The sequence below is a fragment of the Bactrocera latifrons genome, unplaced genomic scaffold (assembly GCF_001853355.1).
Source record: "Bactrocera latifrons isolate USDA-ARS-PBARC rearing strain unplaced genomic scaffold, ASM185335v1 scaffold_53, whole genome shotgun sequence".
NCBI lineage: Eukaryota > Metazoa > Arthropoda > Insecta > Diptera > Tephritidae > Bactrocera > Bactrocera latifrons.
The window spans coordinates 492,699-514,078 of record NW_017537190.1 but is presented as its reverse complement, the minus strand read 5'-3'; the positions used below and the strand labels follow the sequence as shown (position 1 = coordinate 514,078).

The following is a 21,380-nucleotide window of genomic DNA, read 5'->3' as shown; positions in this document are numbered from 1 at the left end:
TGTCTAAATTTACCACGAGAAGGGGCAAGTAAGTAAAAAGAATAAAATTTTTATTACAAATGAGATTTTACTTATCTATTTGCTAGGTACAATATCCAAAATGAAAGGTCCAGTCTCCCGGTAAGTCGCTACCTAAACTATGGCACTTTTACTAATTATAATTTTGTGTTTTCGCAAAAAATTCAGGGACTAAAAAGAAACCCGTCTACTCACTTCAATACACAAAGATAGGTGTAGATATGTAAGTATGTATATACATACATATGTATAGACGTATGTTTGTATGTTAATACTCGTACGTATGTATGTAGCAGTTCGATCGGCGTCTTCGGCGCAACCGTATTGCGTTGTTGCTTTGGCGGGTGAGTCATTTCACTGCGTTGGTGCTTCCAAGAAATTGATTGAGCACTTTTTATTATTGTTATTTATTTTTTTTGCTTTAACTTTATATCTCAGCTGTGGGTTGGGTTGCTTGCTGTGGGGTGTTTGCGTAAACGCTGCTGGAATTAGCGCCTGCTCAATTAATGTAATTTTCTTCTGTTCATATCTTGTGAATATGTTTATGAGTTGTATGCATATTATTTAGTTGTATTTATGTGCTTTTAAATATAAATATTACTGGAAATAATCGCAATTGCGTACATATTCAGCACATATTTACAACTACAGACGTAAGTATGGTAAATATTAGGGTGAGTCAAAAACCAAGCAATCGGATTTGTGGGGTTAAATAAACAAAAATATTGCTGTTATTTTTACGAATAGCTTCGCGCAACGAAGCATACCACTCAAATAGTAATCCTTGTTGACAGTTTGGCCGGTCGGAAAGAATTCGGAGTGTACCACACCTCGAAAATCGAAGAAAGCTACCAACATAGCCTTGATTTTTGATCTGCTTTAACGCGGGGTTTTCGACTTCAACTCACCTTTGCCACGATATTTGCCCAATTGATCGTCTGTTTCCGGGTCGCCAACATAGATCCAAGAGTCATAATACATACGTTTTATAACATCCTGGTAGTCTTGAAGCATAGTTTAAAAGACGTAAAGAGACGCTGTTTTTCAACAGAATTTACTGATTTTAAAATCAATCAGTTTTCTTAAGCCCAAATGATCTTTCAAAATGGTTTTCACTGATCCTTCTGACTGTTAATGGGCGATTCTCAAGCACCAATTTTTTATATTATATTGACGTGTTGCTCATCAGTTGAAGCTGTTGGCCGTCTTATCACATTTTAAGCCTTTTTTAACATTCTGAAAGTTTCTCCACCAAAAATTGAATTCCTCACACGAAATTTAATGGAACTATTTTGTTGAATAAACTCACAGATCGTAAAATTCGTCGAATGCACTTTATGTACTTCAGAAAGCCAAGCGTATAATAAACATTAATGATTGTTTTGATCTGACATTTGGCACAGATGTCACTGACAGTCATACCAATCATAAGAAATATTTCGATGAATGGGTTCTCGCGCGAAATTTAAAAGTCTTACTATTTTTTGCCCACAATAGTATATAATTTATAGGGTCTTCGACGATTCCTTCTGGATGTTCCGAATTTCCTGGCAATCTTAATGTTATCCGCTCAGGGTATAATTATTCCTTGCATAGATATTTTTGTTTGTTTATAATTTCCTTTGAACCCGTGACTTCGATTGATTAGCTTATGAGTCACCCTTGCCTTGAAGCGAACGTTAGTCTATAATTTCGAATATATATACTTATTGGGACTGTTGTTTTTCCTAATTATAGCAACATCTTAATAAGAAAATGTTTAATAATAAAATGTTTAATAATAAACATTTAATAATAAACATTTTTATAGCAATCAATTTTCCTTTTATTTGGCAAACAGACGTACGAGAATGTTTACTGGAAATATTAACTTTTTTTTTGTTTCTTTCCAATTTTATATTACGCAAGTGAGGTTATGAGGAGCGACCTTGTTATACTTATAAATATTTAGTTTATAACGTTTATAATATATTTTTTTTACAGTTTTAATGATGTATAAGAATTCTTTTTATAAAGGTAAAATATACCTTCCTCTAGGAAGGTATAGCTCTTACACCAGTCGCAAAGCTGTCTTTGCCTTGGTGTATTACCAAACTTTCGAGGGAAAGGTTTTGCGGAAGACTTATGGTTCTTTGCGCTTTGGCAACGGCGAATACCACAGTCAATGGAACGATCACAGTTCAGAATTACAAAACAAAAATTTGCAGTAGTTTCACCCGTTGAACATTCATTTTTAAACCTCACGTTTCGTGCGTTAAACTCACATAACATTTCTAACGTTCAAAAATGTTCCAACATAAGGGACATTTATGGCTAACGGGTAAAAAATGCCCATATATTATGTGTGAACAATGGAGATCCCCGCGTTCTCTTCCTTCAACAAGAAAAATCAATGTCTGATGTGGTTTGCGTGCCACAAATAGTACTGGCCCATGGTTTTTTAAAGGTAAACACATAGCCAACATTAGCGTCAATTATGGTTGCTACTTGGTCATTGCTCACGTCGAAGTGCTAAAGAATTGCAGCAGGACATGGCAATAAGCCATGCAAAGCGTAAAACTATAGAACGCATTTTGGTTAAGAAAAGCTATGACAAATTTCTTGAAGATATTTTGTCAAATGAAAAAGCATTCCATACAAGCAATTGTTTCTGATCGTTCAGTATGTATGACAGCAGAAGTCCAAACGCTAAACCCAAATTTTAGACGGCTTTCAAACATAAATAGGCCGACACTGCTTCAATTTTACGTTCTATATTCGTAAAAAGTTCATCAATCGTCGCTGGCTTGCTGGCATAGACCCTAGACTTGACACAGCCCCACAGGATATAATCGAACGGCGTCAAATCGCACGAACGAGGCGGACAATTAACTAGGTCATTTCGTGAGGTAACACGATCACCAAACTTGATTTTCAATAAATCGATTGTGAGTTTCCCTATGTGGCTTGTGGCGCTGTCCTGTTGGAACCACATGTTGTTCAAGTCCATATCATTCTGCTCGGGACAAAAATATTCGGTTATCATAGAGGGGTGGTGATTCCCATTCACAGTAACATTGCGGCCCTTAAGCCGCAACAAACCGTAATTTTTGCTTGTTGCAATGGTGACCCATGGAGTACATTTGGATTGCTTCCTGATCAATAACGCATATTTTGCTTATAGACGAAGCCATTTAGCACGAAATGAGCCTCATCGCTGAAGATGAAGTTGTTGCAAAATTCGCCACAACGACGTCACAGAAATGCCCAACGCTTGAGAAACTGATTTGGGTCTTCTTCAATTGATGCACTAACACGGTAAAATTTTGTATTGGGCCTGTGGATTCAAATATTTCCAATAGACGCTCAATTATTGATCTGTCAAGACTATTATGGCGTCCATAAATTGGACGAAGCGCTTTTAAGTTTAAGTTGAGGCTAGTGACTCCGAATTTCGCTAGTAAATTTTGTTAATTTCGACTCGTTGTTGGTTCGCATTTCTTTTTGCAAATAGATATATGTACATATCGCCAGCACATCCTTACGGTTGAGGATAAAATTTTTAAAATTACGGATTCTTGTAGAGTATAAAATTTACCAAAAAAATTAGTTAAGTTGAATTTATTTTCTTTTTGAAAAATCATAAATTTTAAAGCTTTGAATCGGAACAGTGGTCAGAAAGTGAGAAACAGAAATATAAGATTTTTTTATGACAAATATATAATCTCATTAACGATTTAATATTATTTAATGCTATTTAACCACAATATTTTTTTAAATATTAAAATTTCTAATTTAATTTTAAATTTTTTTAATATTAAAAACTTCTAAATAAAATAATTTTCTAAATTTCAGTACCAGTTAACAAATTTTTACACTTAGTACTGATAATAACTTGACTCAAAGCGAAAATATAGATTTTCAACATATTCCATTCAGCGTATTATCTCTGAGTGTTGCACTAAAGCTAATAATAATCAGTTTTTCTTACCATAGGTGAAGGAAGGTATCACTTACAAGTGATTATGAAAAATAATTTGTAACTTACAAGCTAGCTCAACACACGCTACAGCCTTCTAGATCTGTATGTCTGTATGTATTATCGCTGTTGTAATTTCGAAATTTTCAATTTATTGCTAATGTTTGTTGTACATAAATGGCGTGTAACCAATTTCAGTCAATTGCCTTTTGAACTTTTATTGTTTTTCGAATGTCGTGTCGGCGATAGTGGACCTCTAAAACTAATGCTAAAAGGTATCTGTACTTATGTATGTATGTTTAAATATTGTATCTACATATATATGTTTGTATCTGGTTACATGTTTAACCGTCAAATGCTATATTATTTTGTTAGCGCATATTTGACATGCTTCACCGCCGATTGCAATTGATTTAGCGGTGATGTCGCTACTAGTCGGCCAGCACCATGCCACACCACACCACTCCGCATAGCACAGCAGTAGTGAGCAGCATCAGTTGCTTGTCTCTCACTCGCTGCTGCTACTAGCCACCGCTGCAATTACCACACCCCATCAGCGCCGCCGAGTGAGTTCGTGAGTGGAGCGTCCATTGCCACGAGTGTGTCATTTAGTGTTGATTGCCAATTTAATGCCGGTATTTTAATATATATATGTATGTACTGTGCAATATGTACAGGGTTTTTCAATAAGAGTGGTATGACTTTCATTAAAAAAATACCTTTATTATTAAGGAAATTAAATTTTTTTATTAAATTAAATGTACTATTAAGTTCTGATATAACATTCAAATAGCCTCCACGACTTCTTTTGTAGGATCGAATTCGATGAACCCAATTTTCGCGTACTTTTTTCACTTGTACAGCTTGCAGAGAGTCTGGTTTCTTGCTAAAGGCCAATGACTTCAAAAACCATACCGGAAATAGTCTGATGTTGTTAAATCATGATTTCTTGGAAGCCATTCAAAGTCAAAATTTCGGAAAATAATAGATTTTCCAAACTTTTCCCGCAATAATTCGGTTGTTGCACGTGCTTTTTGGCACGTAGCCCCGTCTTGTTGGAACCAGATATTGTCAAGATCAACTTCCTCCAAATGCGCTCGTAAAAAGTTGGTTATCGCCGCCCTATACCGCTCTCTATTGAGATAAACGCTGTCACCAGGTTTCGAAAGGAGACCGGATCAATGATTCCACCAGTTCAAAAACCACATCAAACTGTCAATTAACGTGAACGTAATGGATGTTCATGAATAATTTGTGGACTTTCCTTGCACCAAAATCGACAGTTTTGTTTATTTACCGCACCACCCAAATAAAGTGAGTCTCAACGGAGAAAATAATTTTCTTAAAAATATCGTTATCGTTTTCAAGTGGTTCCAAGATGCGGCAATGGCCTCAGTTCTTGAGGGAAAACAATTTTATACGGATTCCATCCCAACTTCTTTTTTTAAAATGCGCCAGGCTGCGGTTTTGGGACAGTCCCAATTCTTGAGAACGCCTTGAATCCGCAAATTGCGAACTTCGAAATCAGAGATAGCATCCCCATTGGGAAACCCAGTATGTATGTACATATGTATATATGTAGAGACGTAAAAATGTGTGTATATTGTTTACACGCCCCTCAACTCCACTGCCACAGCGGAAGGGAGCATTGTTCGTTGCACTTGTTGCATTCCTAAACACTCTTTTTATTATTTTTGTTGTTGTCGGCGTTGCAGTGGAGGTCGCTTCAATGTTGTACGACATTTTATGAGCAACATACTTGCACACACATATACACACACGTATATACATGCTCACTATGAAATTTTAGCTTGCTTTGTCTATTGTTGCTTTCGTAGATTTTCGGTCATTGGACGCTGAAGTGGAGTAGCAGCAGCCACCGCTTAGCGTGTGGTTGCCAACACACACACACACACACACATACAAACCGACGACTATGCTCGCTTTGGTCCATAATTGATGCAAAGCCACATACAGCCACACTTTTAGACATGTGGTTGTGTTTATGCATATAGGTTGGTATGTGTGCTCGCCGATAAGTGCGCACAAATTAAGTTATACTCATGGAAGTAACCGCATAAAGCGCAGATATGCTAATAACTAGCCGGTGAACTCCGCCAACTATGGTAGTTGCTGTTTTGCTTGTTGATTAACAGACTTCACTCGGCGGACACCGGCCGCCAGCCACCAGCCAGTGGCTACTGTCTACCGTCTGAGTCTGCGGCGAGCGCTTTTCTTTTTTTGCGTATATTAAAATATTTTCACTGGCATTTGTCTGCGAATGTGATTTGTATAGTGGAAGGCACGCGTTTGTATGTATGCGCTATGGAATGAAGAAAACAAAAAACTACAAAGAAATGGGAAAGTAAATTGAATTTGTTGTTGTTAAACTATGTGCTATAATTTCCATTGAATCCACTTTGAAGTGGGTTACGAACGGTTTTCGCCAGTCTTAAATGGTTCGCTAGTTGGCTTTGTTTACTGGCGTCATGATGAATGCTAGCTAGCGGGTCATCGATTGATTTGTGGCTTATAAATGTTAGTTTTTGGTACTGAAGGTTTTTAGTAATCTATTTTGTTAGCTACAGTGAAAGGGTCAGAGAGTTAGGCCTGTATAGAGCACTCTAAAGAGATTTGACAATCAACCAATAGGGTCGCTACGGGCGAGTGTGAACACAGTCTTACTTATTAAGAAGCCTTTTAGGTTGAAAATAGAACAGTTTGCTTTTTAAAATAGAACATACTTTTTCACTTACAAAACATTAATATTAACGTCACATAAGCATGCTTATAACCTGAACATAATATATTCTCCACACCAAGAAGGAAGCGAAAAAATAAATGATAAGATTCCTTCTGAAATTTCTTGTACGGGAAACTTCTTTATTTGAAGAGATATTTTCCCGAAATTCAACTCGGATTACTATCCAAAACAACGATATAATATCCGAGAAATTATTCAGATCGGACCACAACAGCATATGCCATAGAAACTGAACAAAGGGAATCAAGGCTTGCTTGAGAAACTTACTTATTTGACTAGATATCTTCATGAAACTCCGCATGGGTTAATATCCCAACCGACGATATAACCTCCGAAAAACCCAATCAGATCGGACGACTATATCATATAATTGCCATACAAACTGACCTCTCAAATTCAGGTTCATGTATGGAAATTTTTTCTTATTTGAGGAGATATTTTTCCGAAACTCGCCTATTGCCAAAAAAAAAAATGTACGATATGCAAAAAAAAAAATTATTCAGGGCGGACCACTATAGTACATAGACGCCATACAAATTGGTCTATCAATTTCTTGTATGGAATCTTCTGTAGATATGAAAGGACTGATTGTAGCTTTGGTCATCAAATTTTACGTTTTTTCTTGCTTTCTATTGTGATTTTAGCGTTTTAATGCACATTTTACGACTTTGTTGTTATATAATATCTAAATATGTACGGGTTTTCATTTCGATTTGTGAAAAATGAACTGAATACTTTCACTTATCACATCTCTTTTAACAACTCAATTTAAAAAAAAAAAAAAACACTTAAAGCTGGCTTAAAAACACTTAATAATTAACATAATTATTAATATAACTTGCTTATAAATTAAAATTTAAATAAATGAAAATATAGCAGGCCACTCTGCTGGTGTTTTATTCCCAGTAAAATTATTCAAATTTCCGGCCAATTTTATGCATCACCTAGTTTCGGTGTGAATATGCATAAATACATGCATATAAATATATATGTATGCATCTATATGTATATCATATATTTTATAAAGTGAGGCAAACGTGATTATGCCATCTGGTTTCTGTGTAGGACAATATTTTTTATTATTCTCACGTGGCAGAAATACGACAATTACTATACTGACATCTACATACATAGACACACATACAGGCTCATACTATTTTTTAGCAGTCATTCATCACCTTGCAAGTTCATTGATACGCGGCACCCTAACACCCCACGCCGTGTGTGGACACAGGAAATGGCATGATATGTGGATATATACATACATATGTACATATGTGTGCATGCATAATTTGCATGTTCTAATTTCAAAAGTAGCCTCGCACACGTGTCCCCAGTTCACATTTGAAAAGTTCGCCTTTTTGCGAAATAAATTTTTTATCAGCAAATCTATTAGTTTCACCCCATTTCGACAATTGCGCATAATCAAATTTAAAAATCACTTTCAGTAGCACAAGCATGTGTGTACTCGTATTTACCTCAATATGTTTGTGTGGAGGTAAGTACACCGGCAGTAGGTAAGTAAGCGAAGGTGAAAACTATAAAATCTCCCACGAATTCGCACGTTCGTTTGGCTGCGTTTCAGTGCGAGTCTCCCACATTGCTCTCATTACACACTTTTCGCTGTCAGGCTTAAGCGCTGCTACTAAGTGGCAAGCTGTTTTAAAACACCACTATTTTATAGCACATACATACATACGTAGTAAAATATTGCACGTAATAACTGAGTTTTGTATAAAATAAATATGATTGTTTTTCCCCCATAAACCACGTTTGAGCGCAAATATGAAATCTGTTTCGCAAGGCCCGATCAAGCTGAAAGATTTCTTTGCAATTATTTAGTCGCGACGTGTCAGCAAAACGCTCTGGTTGCGCCATTGTTTATATTTCAAGCGCGATTATTTTCTACACCAGTTCCAGTTTGCTCCACTGAAGCGGTTAATTTCCATAATTTCCCCAAGTTGTGGCTAAAGTGTTTCAAGTGCAAGCAATTATAGTGAGTTTTATTTGTTTTATTTTGGAAATTACTTACTCTTTGATCTTACCCATAACAAAAAATATGAAACCGTGGTGTGAATAATAACATACATTCGCGAATTTGTTAAAATTAACATACTTATGTAAAAGAAAATCCGTTTGTATTGCAATAAAACTAATTTCCGCAATTTTTCTTCTCTTCTTTTTAGCAAAGTGTAATTTCGATCAGGAAGATAAGCCACATCGTTTGAGTCTGGATGTGGGCGATTCGGTTGTGATACTGAAGGAGACAACACATTGGTATTATGGTTACAAGCAGAGGTGAGTTGGATTTTTCTGCCAAGAAAATTGTAAGCAAATGCGCTAAAATATTACTTAGGTGCCCAAATATTTCGATTTGTAATGCAAATGTGCTATAGTGATATATAATCTATAATAATAATGATATATATATATAAAATCAGGACTTAATCCCTTGAAGAATAGAGACATTTTATAAAAATTATCGATAAATAATAATCGGAATATTGTTTGTTTAAGATTAGGAAAATCGGAAAATTTTCGTAAAAGTATCAATAACCAATAATCGAAATATTGATAAAAGATTTTTAAAAATATTTAATATTTTTTAAGACGAGAAAAATTTAAAAATATTCGTAATAATTATCGACAAGTAATGATCGAAATATTGATAAACTTTTTTATTTTCCTCGAAACATATATTTCAATCGTTTTTTTTAATTAATATTTTATAATTTAAGAAATAATCGGAATATTGTTTGTTTAAGATTAGGAAATCGGAAAATTTTCGTAAAAGTATCAATAACCAATAATCGAAATATTGATAAAAGATTTTTAAAAGTATTTAATATTTTTTAAGACGAGAAAAATTTAAAAATATTCGTAATAATTATCGACAAGTAATGATCGAAATATTGATAAACTTTTTTATTTTCCTCGAAACATATATTTCAATCGTTTTTTTCTTTAATTTGGGAAGTCAAAAAACATTCATAAAAGTATCGATAACAATTAATAAAAATATCGATAAACGATTTTTATTTATCTTCTTCAAATATATATACATATGTATATCCAAATACAATAGTACGAATTTAAACTCTATTAGGCAAATAGCGCATTTTCAAAAATTTCCCTTAAAGAAGTTTGTGGATCCGAAAACACCACATTCGTTACCTCTAACTGGCTACTGAAAATACTTCAACAAAATGTGTTTTGATTATGCAAAGCAGAAAATATTGAAATCAAAAAGTACTGAACCAGCTTAATCAAAATAAATAATCGAGATATCGATTATTATAATAGAGTTAAAAAATTTAAAAATAAGGCTTATTGTCAAACTACTTTACAAAAAAATTAAAGTTTTATTTCACAATATTTTCAATCTTCAGAAACATATCTTATTTATCACTAAACTCCAAGACTAAAACTTAACTTTCATTATTTTTGAATTTTTTACCGAAACTTGAATTAACGAAACACTAACGTCGTATTAGGTTCCCCGCAAGTTAAGCTTCGAACTGAGAAAGTAAATATTTTTGAATTACTATCTTTGTTTCATGAAGCCAAAGTTGGACATATCATTAGAAAGCACAATCGTCTATGAGACCCCTTCTTCGCATTTAAAGGTTAATATTATATTAATTGGTCTAAGCTCAGCATTAGCGCCAAGTAGACCGAATCCGTCACATTACTTTGAAATTCCGCTTTGTCGCTCTTCCCTCAGCTGGGCAACAATTAGTTTGAGTTTTAAGCAATTTTAAGCGAAATTAACTTATTTTTGAAATGACATTTTTATTAACCGCACGAAGTGAAATAAGGTAATATACTTTGCTGTGGAAAAGAAAATAATTGTATGTGCGGAAAAGTATGATAAATTAATTTTAAACGATTATTTCATCTACTTATTAGTGTAAATATGAGTGTTTTCTAAAAAATGTACGTAATTATATTGCCCTATAGGAAATGTCGATGGTAAAGCTAGTTCACTAACGACATTCTTATATTAAACTCTACTAAATTGAAAAAACCATTATATGTAAATGGTAGACGTGCGGTTGACATACTTTATTGCAATGTATAATACTGTAGTCGGTTCGTATATTGAGTAAAAAAATTTTACACAAAACAAAACGATGTGGGACAAGTTTTGAAAAACCTTCGATAACTTCTTCTGCAGTGACTTTAATGATATAATGCATGTGCAGCAACGTCAGGCCGATCAATCTATCTTGAAGCATATTCGTCGTCAGTTCATGCGGCGGAGTGTCGAAAAAGAGCGTTCAGAGCTCGCATTCGCCACAGGAAGTGTGCAGAATATGCGAAGATCACAGTTCTTCAATGTTTGCCATGCAGTAGTCGGTAACCTGTTGTCTTTTGACTTTTACTTTTACTTTTGTCCCCAATGGCACTCCCAGTGATCAAGTTTACCTTTGAGCTTCAAACGTCGCACGACGTTGTCGTTATCCAAAAGGCCTTTGAATATAATATATTTATCAAGCAGTCAATAAGATTTCCATTTCTTTGGTTTACAAAGCACATATTTTTCTGGAAGCAGCCAACTCAAAAAAAATCCATCCAATACTTCTCTATAAAAGCGCGTCTTCGCTGAGTCACTGTAGTCTTTTTCGCAAGTTCTCATGCAGATTTTTGCACGTCTTCTTTGTCGGCCGCAAATTCTTGGTTTTTTCGTGTCTGAATACATGAATCGAAAATGTTTCTCAGCTTTTTGTCTTCGATAATGTCCCCTAATTCCCCCCTTTGAGTCCGCCACTGGTATATTAAAGAATAGCTCTGCAAAATTACTAACTTTTAGCTTCTTAATTTAAGGCGAGGTGCAGGAAAATAAAATATCCGAATAATCTATTTTATATCTATATATATATACTACACATATCTCATCCCCTCCTCTCCTCAGAGTTCCTAAGTGATATTGCTTATACCGAATAAAAAGTTTTCTTAATAAATTGCTTCCGTTCACACAGATTTCTATATAATTAGTAGGACTTTGCGAGTTTTTGCCTGCAATAACATCGTAAATCATCTTAAAATGCTCTCAGTACATATTTATTTAGAATTTATTTATATCAGTTCCCAAACAACACCCTTTCACAGACACTTCATCACTCTCGCAAGCGGCTGCAAACACATGTTGGTACTCCTATATTTGCAATAGCTACATACATATGTACATACACAACCGTATGTAAATAATTGCTGCCATACTGAGTAGCATACCGCTCAATCGTCCCGCTTATCACCGCGAATGCCACACACACTTACATATGTACGTTTGCTGCACAAAATCGCCTTCAAAACTCCTTGCAATGCAATACAATTTTCGAGTTCCTCGACATGTGTTGCGTGGAGTGGCAAACAGTGTGAAAATCTCGCAGGGCGGCGCCATGTGCCTTGCACACACATTGCCAAACAATGATCGCTGAACAACGATCAGGGATCACCGCTTGACATTTGCAAACATTTGCCGGCTTTCATCCTGTCCGCCGTGGATATTTACTTCTGCCTGCCTGCCGACCCTCTGTCATCACTCATCTATTTCTCAACACTGTTTACAATGCCCTATTTGTGCTCGATTCGCTATTTGTTGTTATTTCATGGTTTGCGTTATCAAATCGTACATTTAAACAAACAACAATTTCACACCATAAATGATAAATGAGTGGCGTTTGTTTGTGTGATGTTGTTATCTACTGTTTCCCTCTTAGCTGGGTTTGTCATTTCTCGCTGTTTTATCAACATGCATACACACACGAACATATATTTACAAAAGTTTATCCGCCGTTTGTGCCCGCTGACCTCTCCAACGCTGCACGCATCCACTTCAGCACTGATAAACGCTGCATTGGCCATTACTGGCCAGTAGTTCCAAAGCATAGAATTTCAATTTTAAACTTGAAACTTGTATTTGTATATGAACACGTATACGTATGTACGTGTGTGTAGTTAGTGCACAGTCTTATCATCAATTCTAGTATTGACTGACTGACTGCACTGACACCACACATTTCGAATGCCAGCGCTGTTGTTGTTGTTGTTGGCTCTTCGCCATAATTCAATCTTTCGCTTCCTATTGTTTATAAGCGGCACTTGTCTGTATGTACATACATACCTATGTATGTGTCCATGTGGTATGTTTGTATTTATTTTACGTCTTCCCATTTTTTATATGTGTTATTTTCTTATTTTTCCCTTTTCATCTTCATACACCATTAACGCATAGCACTGACCTCTTTCATACTCCAACTGACCCGTGCTGTCCACACACAGAGTCACTTGAAAGATACTGCGCGCAATCACACACACACTCCCGTAAGTGTGTGATTAAGTGCGCCGCCGCGCTGGGTTCGGAAATGACAGCAATATGATTCAATAAAAGTGAAAAAATGAACGACAAAAACAAAATGTTCATAAATAAAAAAGTAAATAATAAAATAATAATAAAAAACTGTCAGCGTGTCGAAAGGGTCAGACAAATAAAAGAATTGGAGTGAAATGCTTAAATGTGGAAATTGATTGAAGATCTTCATGTGGAAATATCGAGTAAAAGCGCCACGAATTTCTTAATTTTGTGTGCCTTTCTCACGACTTGACCGATGTGATTACTAACATTGACCGGAATTGAAATGAAAATTTGTATCGCTTATTGCTCTGACGAGGTGAAAAAAATCACAATTCGATGTATTACTTTTGTTATAACGGAACCTTTATAACCAAATGTCATAAAAAATATTTGTAGTAATGCTTTTTTGTAAATTTTTCCGTATATTATCAGTTGATTCAAAAGTTTTTTCGCATCTTAGTTTTCAAAACAATATGTTTTGAGATTATCTATTTAACACCCCAAGTCTGTAAAATGATTTGTGTATACTAGCCGATCTTGACTACTATAACAGTTTTTTATATTGCGTATGGCTACTAAATGCTTTTCGTCTTTTTGAATATTAGGTATACATTTTTGAGAAACACTGGCAGCATTGCACAAATTTGTAAGAAAGCGTAAAAATAAACCGGAACTGCTTACTTCGTAATAAATATATCATATGATCAAATTTGACCCGGACAACTTCGCATGATGTATATTCTGTATATAGTATGTCAATTAGTTGCTTAGTTTGTCTGGCGATTTTTATCACGGAATACAAATGTGTGAAGAGTTTGCTTGAAATTCCCTATGGCATCACGGTTATGATTGTTGAAAAGTGGGATCAATTCTTCGGTTAATGAATTGAGGCACAAAGGCGTCACTAAAGGTCGTGAGGTCATCGAAAACTTACCACATGCGCGGCGTCCATCCACCCAAATATGTTAACGAAGTTCACATCACAATTTAAAAAAAAAAAAACAGTGCTTGAAAGAGAAATATGAGAAGATCTCAACATCTCTTATGGAACGACTTAACAAATTTTGTTTAATGTTTTGAGTTTGACCAGTGTCAATGCTAGTCTCATTTCTAAATACCCTGAATCTGTGCCGTCGAGTAGAGTTGCCATCTCTGCTTGACAACGTGGCTCATCAAACGCACAATTACTGGTGGCAAGCCAAAGGTATATCGAAGCTATCCTACACTCTAACGTATGGCTCTCCAAAAATCTGTTGAACCCGAAGAAAACAAAAATTCACTGAAGGTACTGAAGGTCATTCAAGCCGAGTCTCTTGACAAGTGAATGAAAATTTGAGCGTTGGCATGCTTGTATTGGCTTAGTAGCTTATTTTGAAGGTGATAATGAGGATTTGTATTCAAATACTTAAAGATGTATTTTTTTTAGTCCGGGTCAAATTTGATCAAGAGCCGAATGTCATGCATAATGCGAATATTATTGTTAAACTCTCTCAAAATGTTAATACTCTTTAATACTTCTTTATATAAGTTATGTAATAATTTTATGGTGGTAAATTGCCATTTATGTATGTGAAGATCACTGAGATCCACGGCTCCTCATAAGGCAATGCAAAGGTAAGCGAATACCAAAAGCTCCGTCAGGATCGGGCAGGACCTCTCCGAGTCGTTCGATAACAAACGAGGTTTCAGACAAGGCGACTGCCTATCGTGCGACTTCTTCAGTCTACTCCTGGAGAAAATAGTTTGAGCTGCAAAGCTGAATAGAGAAGGAACACTCTTCTACAAGAGTGTACAACAAGTGTATGTTTGTGAACGAGTACAAGGCGTAATATCTCCTGTCATCAAACAAACAGTCATACTCTCTCTCTCCTTGGCTTCCATGTCACTGTTGACAGTCATAATTTCGAAGTCGAAGAAGAGACCTCCACTCCATTGGAAAGATCAGGTGGAAAGGATCTGGCTTCATTTGAACTCTCTAATTAGCGCCAAACAGCGAAAATAAAGAACGAATTTTAATGAATATTTTTTCATAATGAAAGTCAAAGTTAAATTATAAGCTTTAATAAACTTTCTAACGAGCTTTCATTAAAAAACCTGCATTACTAAGCTCTATAAAGCTCTTCTATGAAGCTCATAAATACAAAAAAGGTCTTATAGAAAAATATCAAACGCTTTAGCAATGTTCGAATACCTCCGTATTTATGTATATCCCCCTTAGCAGTGTTACAACCAAAATACATACTTTTTATTTCGAATGCATTTTGAGCCGTTTTCTATTTTCTTCTACACCGCTTCTCGCATCTAACGCCCAAACAACGCGCCAACCACTTTTGTTTTGGTCAGCTTCACCTGAAGTATGTATGTATGTAAAACAATTCTTCGGTTAATGACCGTAACCTTAGCGCGTGAAAAAATAATGAACCGTTTTTGTGGCAGTACGTGCCTTTTTATATGTATTTATATTTATTTTATTTTATTTCGCTAAGCTTTTCTAACGTGTAAGTTTCGCAATTTCCGCGCAAACTCGTTAAATTCGAAGTGAAGTGAGCTTATAACCACAATTGTAGCGAACTGAAAGTAATATAGTATAAATACGGAATATTCAATGTGTAATGCAAATATATGTACATACAGACGCGATAATTAAAAAGTTACCTTCTTCATAAAGGCATTCATTGCAAAATGCTCCTCTATATACATGTATGTACATATGTGTGTGTGTGATCGTGTGGCGATTTACTGACGGATCTCTCCTTAGTGGCTTCTTCAAGCAATAAGCTAACAATCTAATAATTGTTATCTGCTGTGCTTGTGTCGCTCCAGCCGCAGAGCGTAATTTTCTACAACATTTTTGTCCAAGGCATGCTTTCTGATATCTCCATCTGTCTAATATATAGATATGTACATATGTAGATGGCCGATGACACTCGTTAGAATTTGTGTCCATATTTGTCATTGGTCTGTTACGTTTTCATTGCTGTTGTTGTTGTGGTTAATAGTTTAGTTGCTTCTTGTTTTTATGGCGTTTATTTCTCTTCATGTTTACTTTTTTCCTGGCAATTCATCAAGAATTGCGCCACACTCTGTCATATAAGAATTTATGTCAGACAAATGTATGTATATTTGTCCACATAAATACAACAACCACTCTTTTATATGCTTTTATGCACATATGTACAAACATATATACGTGTGTATGTTTGTTTTGTCGCATAACTGCGAATCTTGTCTTCCCATGCTTGTCATGCGCGCTTTATTAATTGCCTCCTGCCATATTTATTAACGCAGTTATTTTTAATTTCAGTTATTTTTTCCATTCAAATTTCTACTAGTTTTTTCTCTTAATAAATATTTTTTATTGTTTTCATATTACTTGCAGACATAAAGAACAGCGCGGCATATTTCCGAAAAGCTACATACATCTGGCCGATTACACAATCGTCAACGGCGAGTACTGCATCAAACGTACAGAGATCGTTGAAGAAATCACCAAAGTTCTCTTAGAATGGGGCTCCATATTGAAACAGTATTTTTTGGTGAGTGCTGCAACCGTTAACTGTCTCTCGCATAATTCATTCATTAAATTTATTTTCATAAAAAAGCTGTATTAAACCTTTACTGTCAGTCTGCCCTATCTTAACTGTCAGAATAATGGTTATTGAAATCCATACTAAAAGCGTTTATTTTCATTCAATTGCAGATCACACATCGTGACTTTAATTCCATACGCGCAAAAATGATCGAGTTGAATAATAATCGCGCACTGCTCATATCGGGCAATTTGCCTTTGGACGAGATGCGTAAAGTGAAGCTGATGGCCACATCGCAAATCGACACAGGAAACAGTCTGCTCGGCTTAGATATGGTGGTGCGTGATGAGAACGGCGACATATTGGATACGAATGCGATATGCACAACGGAATTGTATGAGCACCATATGAATGCGCAGGATCGCATTTTCAAAGCGAACGTAATTTTTTGCTTGCATTTACATAAATATATTTCTTTGTTGATATTAAATATTATTATAGTATACGAGTATGGTATAATTTAGTATATGTATTTGCATATGACATATGTACATAAGTATATATAATACTTACATATGCCTTCTCTGTGACCACAATAAAGAAAGACCAGCCCGAGCTGTTGCTTCTTTCGAGTTATTGCACTTGCCAAGGTCGTAGCTTCTGTTTCAAAGTAATTAATTGTAAGAAAAAATAGCAGTATTTTGATTGCTATAAGTCATTTCCTAAAGTTTTTCCATATCTCTTTTGCTCACTGCATTTTAAACTTATTTTTACACTCCAACAATCAGTTTCTACAACTCGTATTATAGTTTTGTTCAGCTAACGGTTATACATATCACCTAAAACTAAATAGATAGATAGGTATAGGAATATATATGTATGTATGTGTATATAAAGAAGTAGAGTTGAAATCCGTTTGAATGTCTGTCCATCCGTTCTTTCGTCCGTCCGTGCAAGCTGTAACTTGAGTAAAAATTGCGATATCTCGACAAAACTTGGTATGTAGATTACCTAGAACAAAATCGTAATCGGACCACTTCCAAGCCTACAAATCGACATTAACTGAAAACATATAAAATGCTATAACTAAGCACTAAATTAAGATATAAAATTGTAATTTTTTTGTAGCAAGGGGTACCTGTAGACAAAAATGTTGAAAGAGTGGCCGCGGCCCCGCCGTCCACTAAGTTTAATGTCCATATCTCCCAAACTATTTACAATAACCAAAAGCGCAATAAATCCACAACTAATTGCACCAGAGATGGAATCAAAGACCTTCATGGGCGCTGGTGTGAAAATTGGACAGTGGGGGTGGCACCGCCCACATATTGGTAAAATCACATATGTATCTCGGGACCCGACCGACCCATTTCGACTAAACTTAGTATGTGTCATATTTTCATATCACTATGTCATTGTGTGAAAATGAGCGAAATCGGACCACAACCACGCCTACTTCCCATATAACACAATTTTAACTTCCACTTGATTCTTTCACTTTCCAGTACTTATGTAAATCAGGAAGCAATTAATGTAACAGGCTAAATCTTTACTCTAATAATTTGCGCATGGAAAATTTAATGTATGTCACCTTATGATCAAAAATTGTCCAAATCCAAACCAAACTGCTCAAGCCCCTAAGTACCGAATATGTGGATCCCAGTACATATATATAGTTGACTTATCGGACAATGTGTGAAATATAATATGCAGTTGAAACTCAGACAGAGCCTTTGCTGACAATAATATTTCTGTGTAGCAAAATGGGTAGAATCAGGTCAATATTTTCCTTTGTACTGGATAAATCGACCAATATTTTAGTTATCTCAATGAAAATTACAGAATTGAGCAAAAAATCGACCTATTCCCCATATAACTATTACCAGGATTTTCGAGCTATCGGCTGACTTTGCGCCATACGGTGTATGCGAGGTACATTAATGAAGCCCAGGGAACGACGTGAGTCTTCATCGCTGCACAAATTTTCCATGCGCAAACGTTGCTAAATTTGTTCATTATGAAATGGCAAACCAAAATAAGTATAAATCAAGTAACAGCTGTAAAAAAACAACTTCGAAAAAAACATTGCCTCATTGAAAACCGCACGTCTAAAGCAAACACACTGTAATTGAAATAAAATATATGAATTCCCCCCATAATCGTTAAATTTATTGTATATTATTTCATTTGATCCTACTTTCTCTTCAATTCGTTTGCTTTTTGATCCCTCCCATAATAAACAGATAATTTTCTTATTCGAGATTACTTAGGTTAGCCAAAGATTAATCAGTTTAAGGCCCATTTTCGATTATTTTAAACAAATGATCATAATTAATAATTTCTAAGAACTAAAATTAAAATTTGGTCTAAAAATTTAACTCGGAAATAGCTTCTAACTTCTATTATTATGATTTTTTTTTATTAAATTTAATTTAAATTAAAATTAATATTTCACTTTTATTGCTCAAAATTATTAAAAACTAATTTCATCTTCCTTCCTCCACCAGCGTCCGCAAACAATTCAACGTTCACCACGCCCACTCAACAAATACTCGCACAACATATTGCTGCATGTGAATGCTTTCGTGTGCAAGTTTCAAGAGGACTCCGATCTGCTCTTCACACTATTTGATGGCGAATCACACAAACCGATTAGCGAGAATTATGTGGTGAAATGGTCGCGCACCGGCATTGCACGTGATATCGATCAATTCGATAATAACCGTGTGCTCTTCACCGATCTCAGCAAAACCGATCTGAACATAGCGAAAATGTATCTCGTATGCTATGCGATACGCATTGGTGCTATGGAAATGAAGGAGCATGACTCGAAACGCGCCAGTATAACCACAGCGATGTTAACGCCATCAAGTAAGAAGCACTCACAACTCTCGATCAGTTCGAGTGGTTCGTTCAATAGCACCGAGTATATAATGCGGCGACCATTTGGTGTCGCCTGCAAAGATCTCACCCCCATATTGCATAAGCCGGAAGACTTTCGTGGCAATTTGGATTTGCCATTCATGTTGTGCGAAAAGGACACGCTAGATGGCACGCTGCGCAAATTGATCGCTAATAAAGATATTGGCAAGATCGATTCTAAAATGGCCGTCACCATTGAAGTGTTGCAAGGCGATATTAAGCAGATCAAAGAGGATTTCCCACGCTTGCTACACACAAATGTGCCGTTAGCGCGTAAAATGGGTTTCCCCGAGGTGATATTGCCGGGTGATGTGCGTAACGATTTGTATTTGACGCTATGTGGTGGTGAATTCGCGCGCATTGCGAAAACATCAGAAAAAAATGTCGAGGTGACTGTATATGTGTGCAATGAACAGGGACAAGTGGTGCCCGGTGTGATGAGCATCGGTGCTGGGCATCCACCCATTGACGAATACAAATCCGTGGTATATTATCACGACGATAAGCCGAAGTGGCTGGAGACATTCAAGGTGAGCGCATCGTTATTGTTCAACAACTTTTCGTATTCGAATTAATATTTTCCTATCTTTATGGAAATTTTAGATACATGTACCGATCGACGAATTCAAACAGTGCCATCTGAAATTCATTTTCAAACATCGCAGCTCCAACGAACAAAAGGACAAATCGGAGAAGCCTTTCGGCTTGTCATATGTGAAGCTGATGCAGGACAACGGCACCACAATACTGGCAAGTCGATACGCGCTATAGAAAGATGCTAATATAACGGTATAATTTTATTTTATTTTTTACTCTGCATATTAACAGCAAGGACAGCATAATCTGGCAGTGTACAAGATGGACCACAAAAAGTATGACAAGAACAATGCCAATGTTTACATGGAATTGCCTTCGACGGTTGGTGAATTGCAGGGCACCAAGCCATCGCTGGGCGGTTTGTCGCTGTTTCCCAAAGATCAACTTACAATTTGCGTAAATCTATGCAGCACAAAACTCACACAAAGCGGTAATTATGAAAATAATGTTAACATATGTAGGTACAGGGTGGGCCAGTAGTTTTTTTTCATAAACATATGCACAGTGTTGTCCGTAAGTGTTTTTTCTTTTCTGAGAACAAAAGATACACAATTAATTTACTTCGAAGCGCAAATATTCCAATCATTTGTGAAAACAATTTCATTTATATGCAAAGCTCGGCTTTTCTGACATCACAAAAGCTCTATCAGTAACAAATCGGAGGCTTGATTCGTTATATTAAAACTAAATATAGCCCAAACCGTCGTTTCCATCGGACTTATAAATGAATGTATATATTCTGATCAGATAATATTTTTAATTCAAGATCATCACATTGTTGATTTTGGGGAACACCCTGCATATTTTTGTATTTTTGAATTCCGTTTATAAAACATATGTTCTTATATTTTTAACATACATCTTTTTATTTTACTCCCGCTACTTTAAGTGAGCCTCTTGGGTTTGCTTAACTGGTCTGCTCATAAGGAAACACTGGAGGAGTCTTTGAATGCGCTTTCGAATGTGCCCGGCGAAGAAGTGGTAAAATTCTTGCAGGACATACTCGACGCCTTATTCAACATTTTGGTAAAAAAAAGCTTTAACTTTCTCGTCTTTTGTTGCTTTTGTATTGATACTTAAAATCTACATCGCTTCTGCAGGTTGAAAATGATGATCCCGAACGCTACGATCAATTGGTATTCATGAGTATTATACACTTAATCGAAACCGTATCCGATCTGAAATATCAACATTTCCTAACGGTATTGGACGTCTACATAAATGAGAGCTTCT

At 35.8% G+C, this 21,380-nt stretch overlaps 1 protein-coding gene across 1 annotated transcript in view; it reads left to right on the top strand.

Annotated features, from left to right (window-relative positions):
* LOC108974136 (dedicator of cytokinesis protein 1) overlaps window positions 1–21,380 on the top strand; it is a 62,084-nt gene that overhangs the window by 27,426 nt on the left and 13,278 nt on the right. Inside the window, exons 3-10 of the mRNA XM_018941801.1 lie at window positions 8,927–9,038; window positions 16,478–16,634; window positions 16,799–17,068; window positions 19,136–20,080; window positions 20,154–20,300; window positions 20,379–20,577; window positions 21,037–21,173; window positions 21,248–21,380. The exon at window positions 21,248–21,380 is cut by the window's right edge and continues 12 nt beyond it. Of these exons, the coding sequence (XP_018797346.1) occupies window positions 8,927–9,038; window positions 16,478–16,634; window positions 16,799–17,068; window positions 19,136–20,080; window positions 20,154–20,300; window positions 20,379–20,577; window positions 21,037–21,173; window positions 21,248–21,380 (2,100 nt within the window). The remainder of the gene's footprint in view (window positions 1–8,926; window positions 9,039–16,477; window positions 16,635–16,798; window positions 17,069–19,135; window positions 20,081–20,153; window positions 20,301–20,378; window positions 20,578–21,036; window positions 21,174–21,247) is intronic.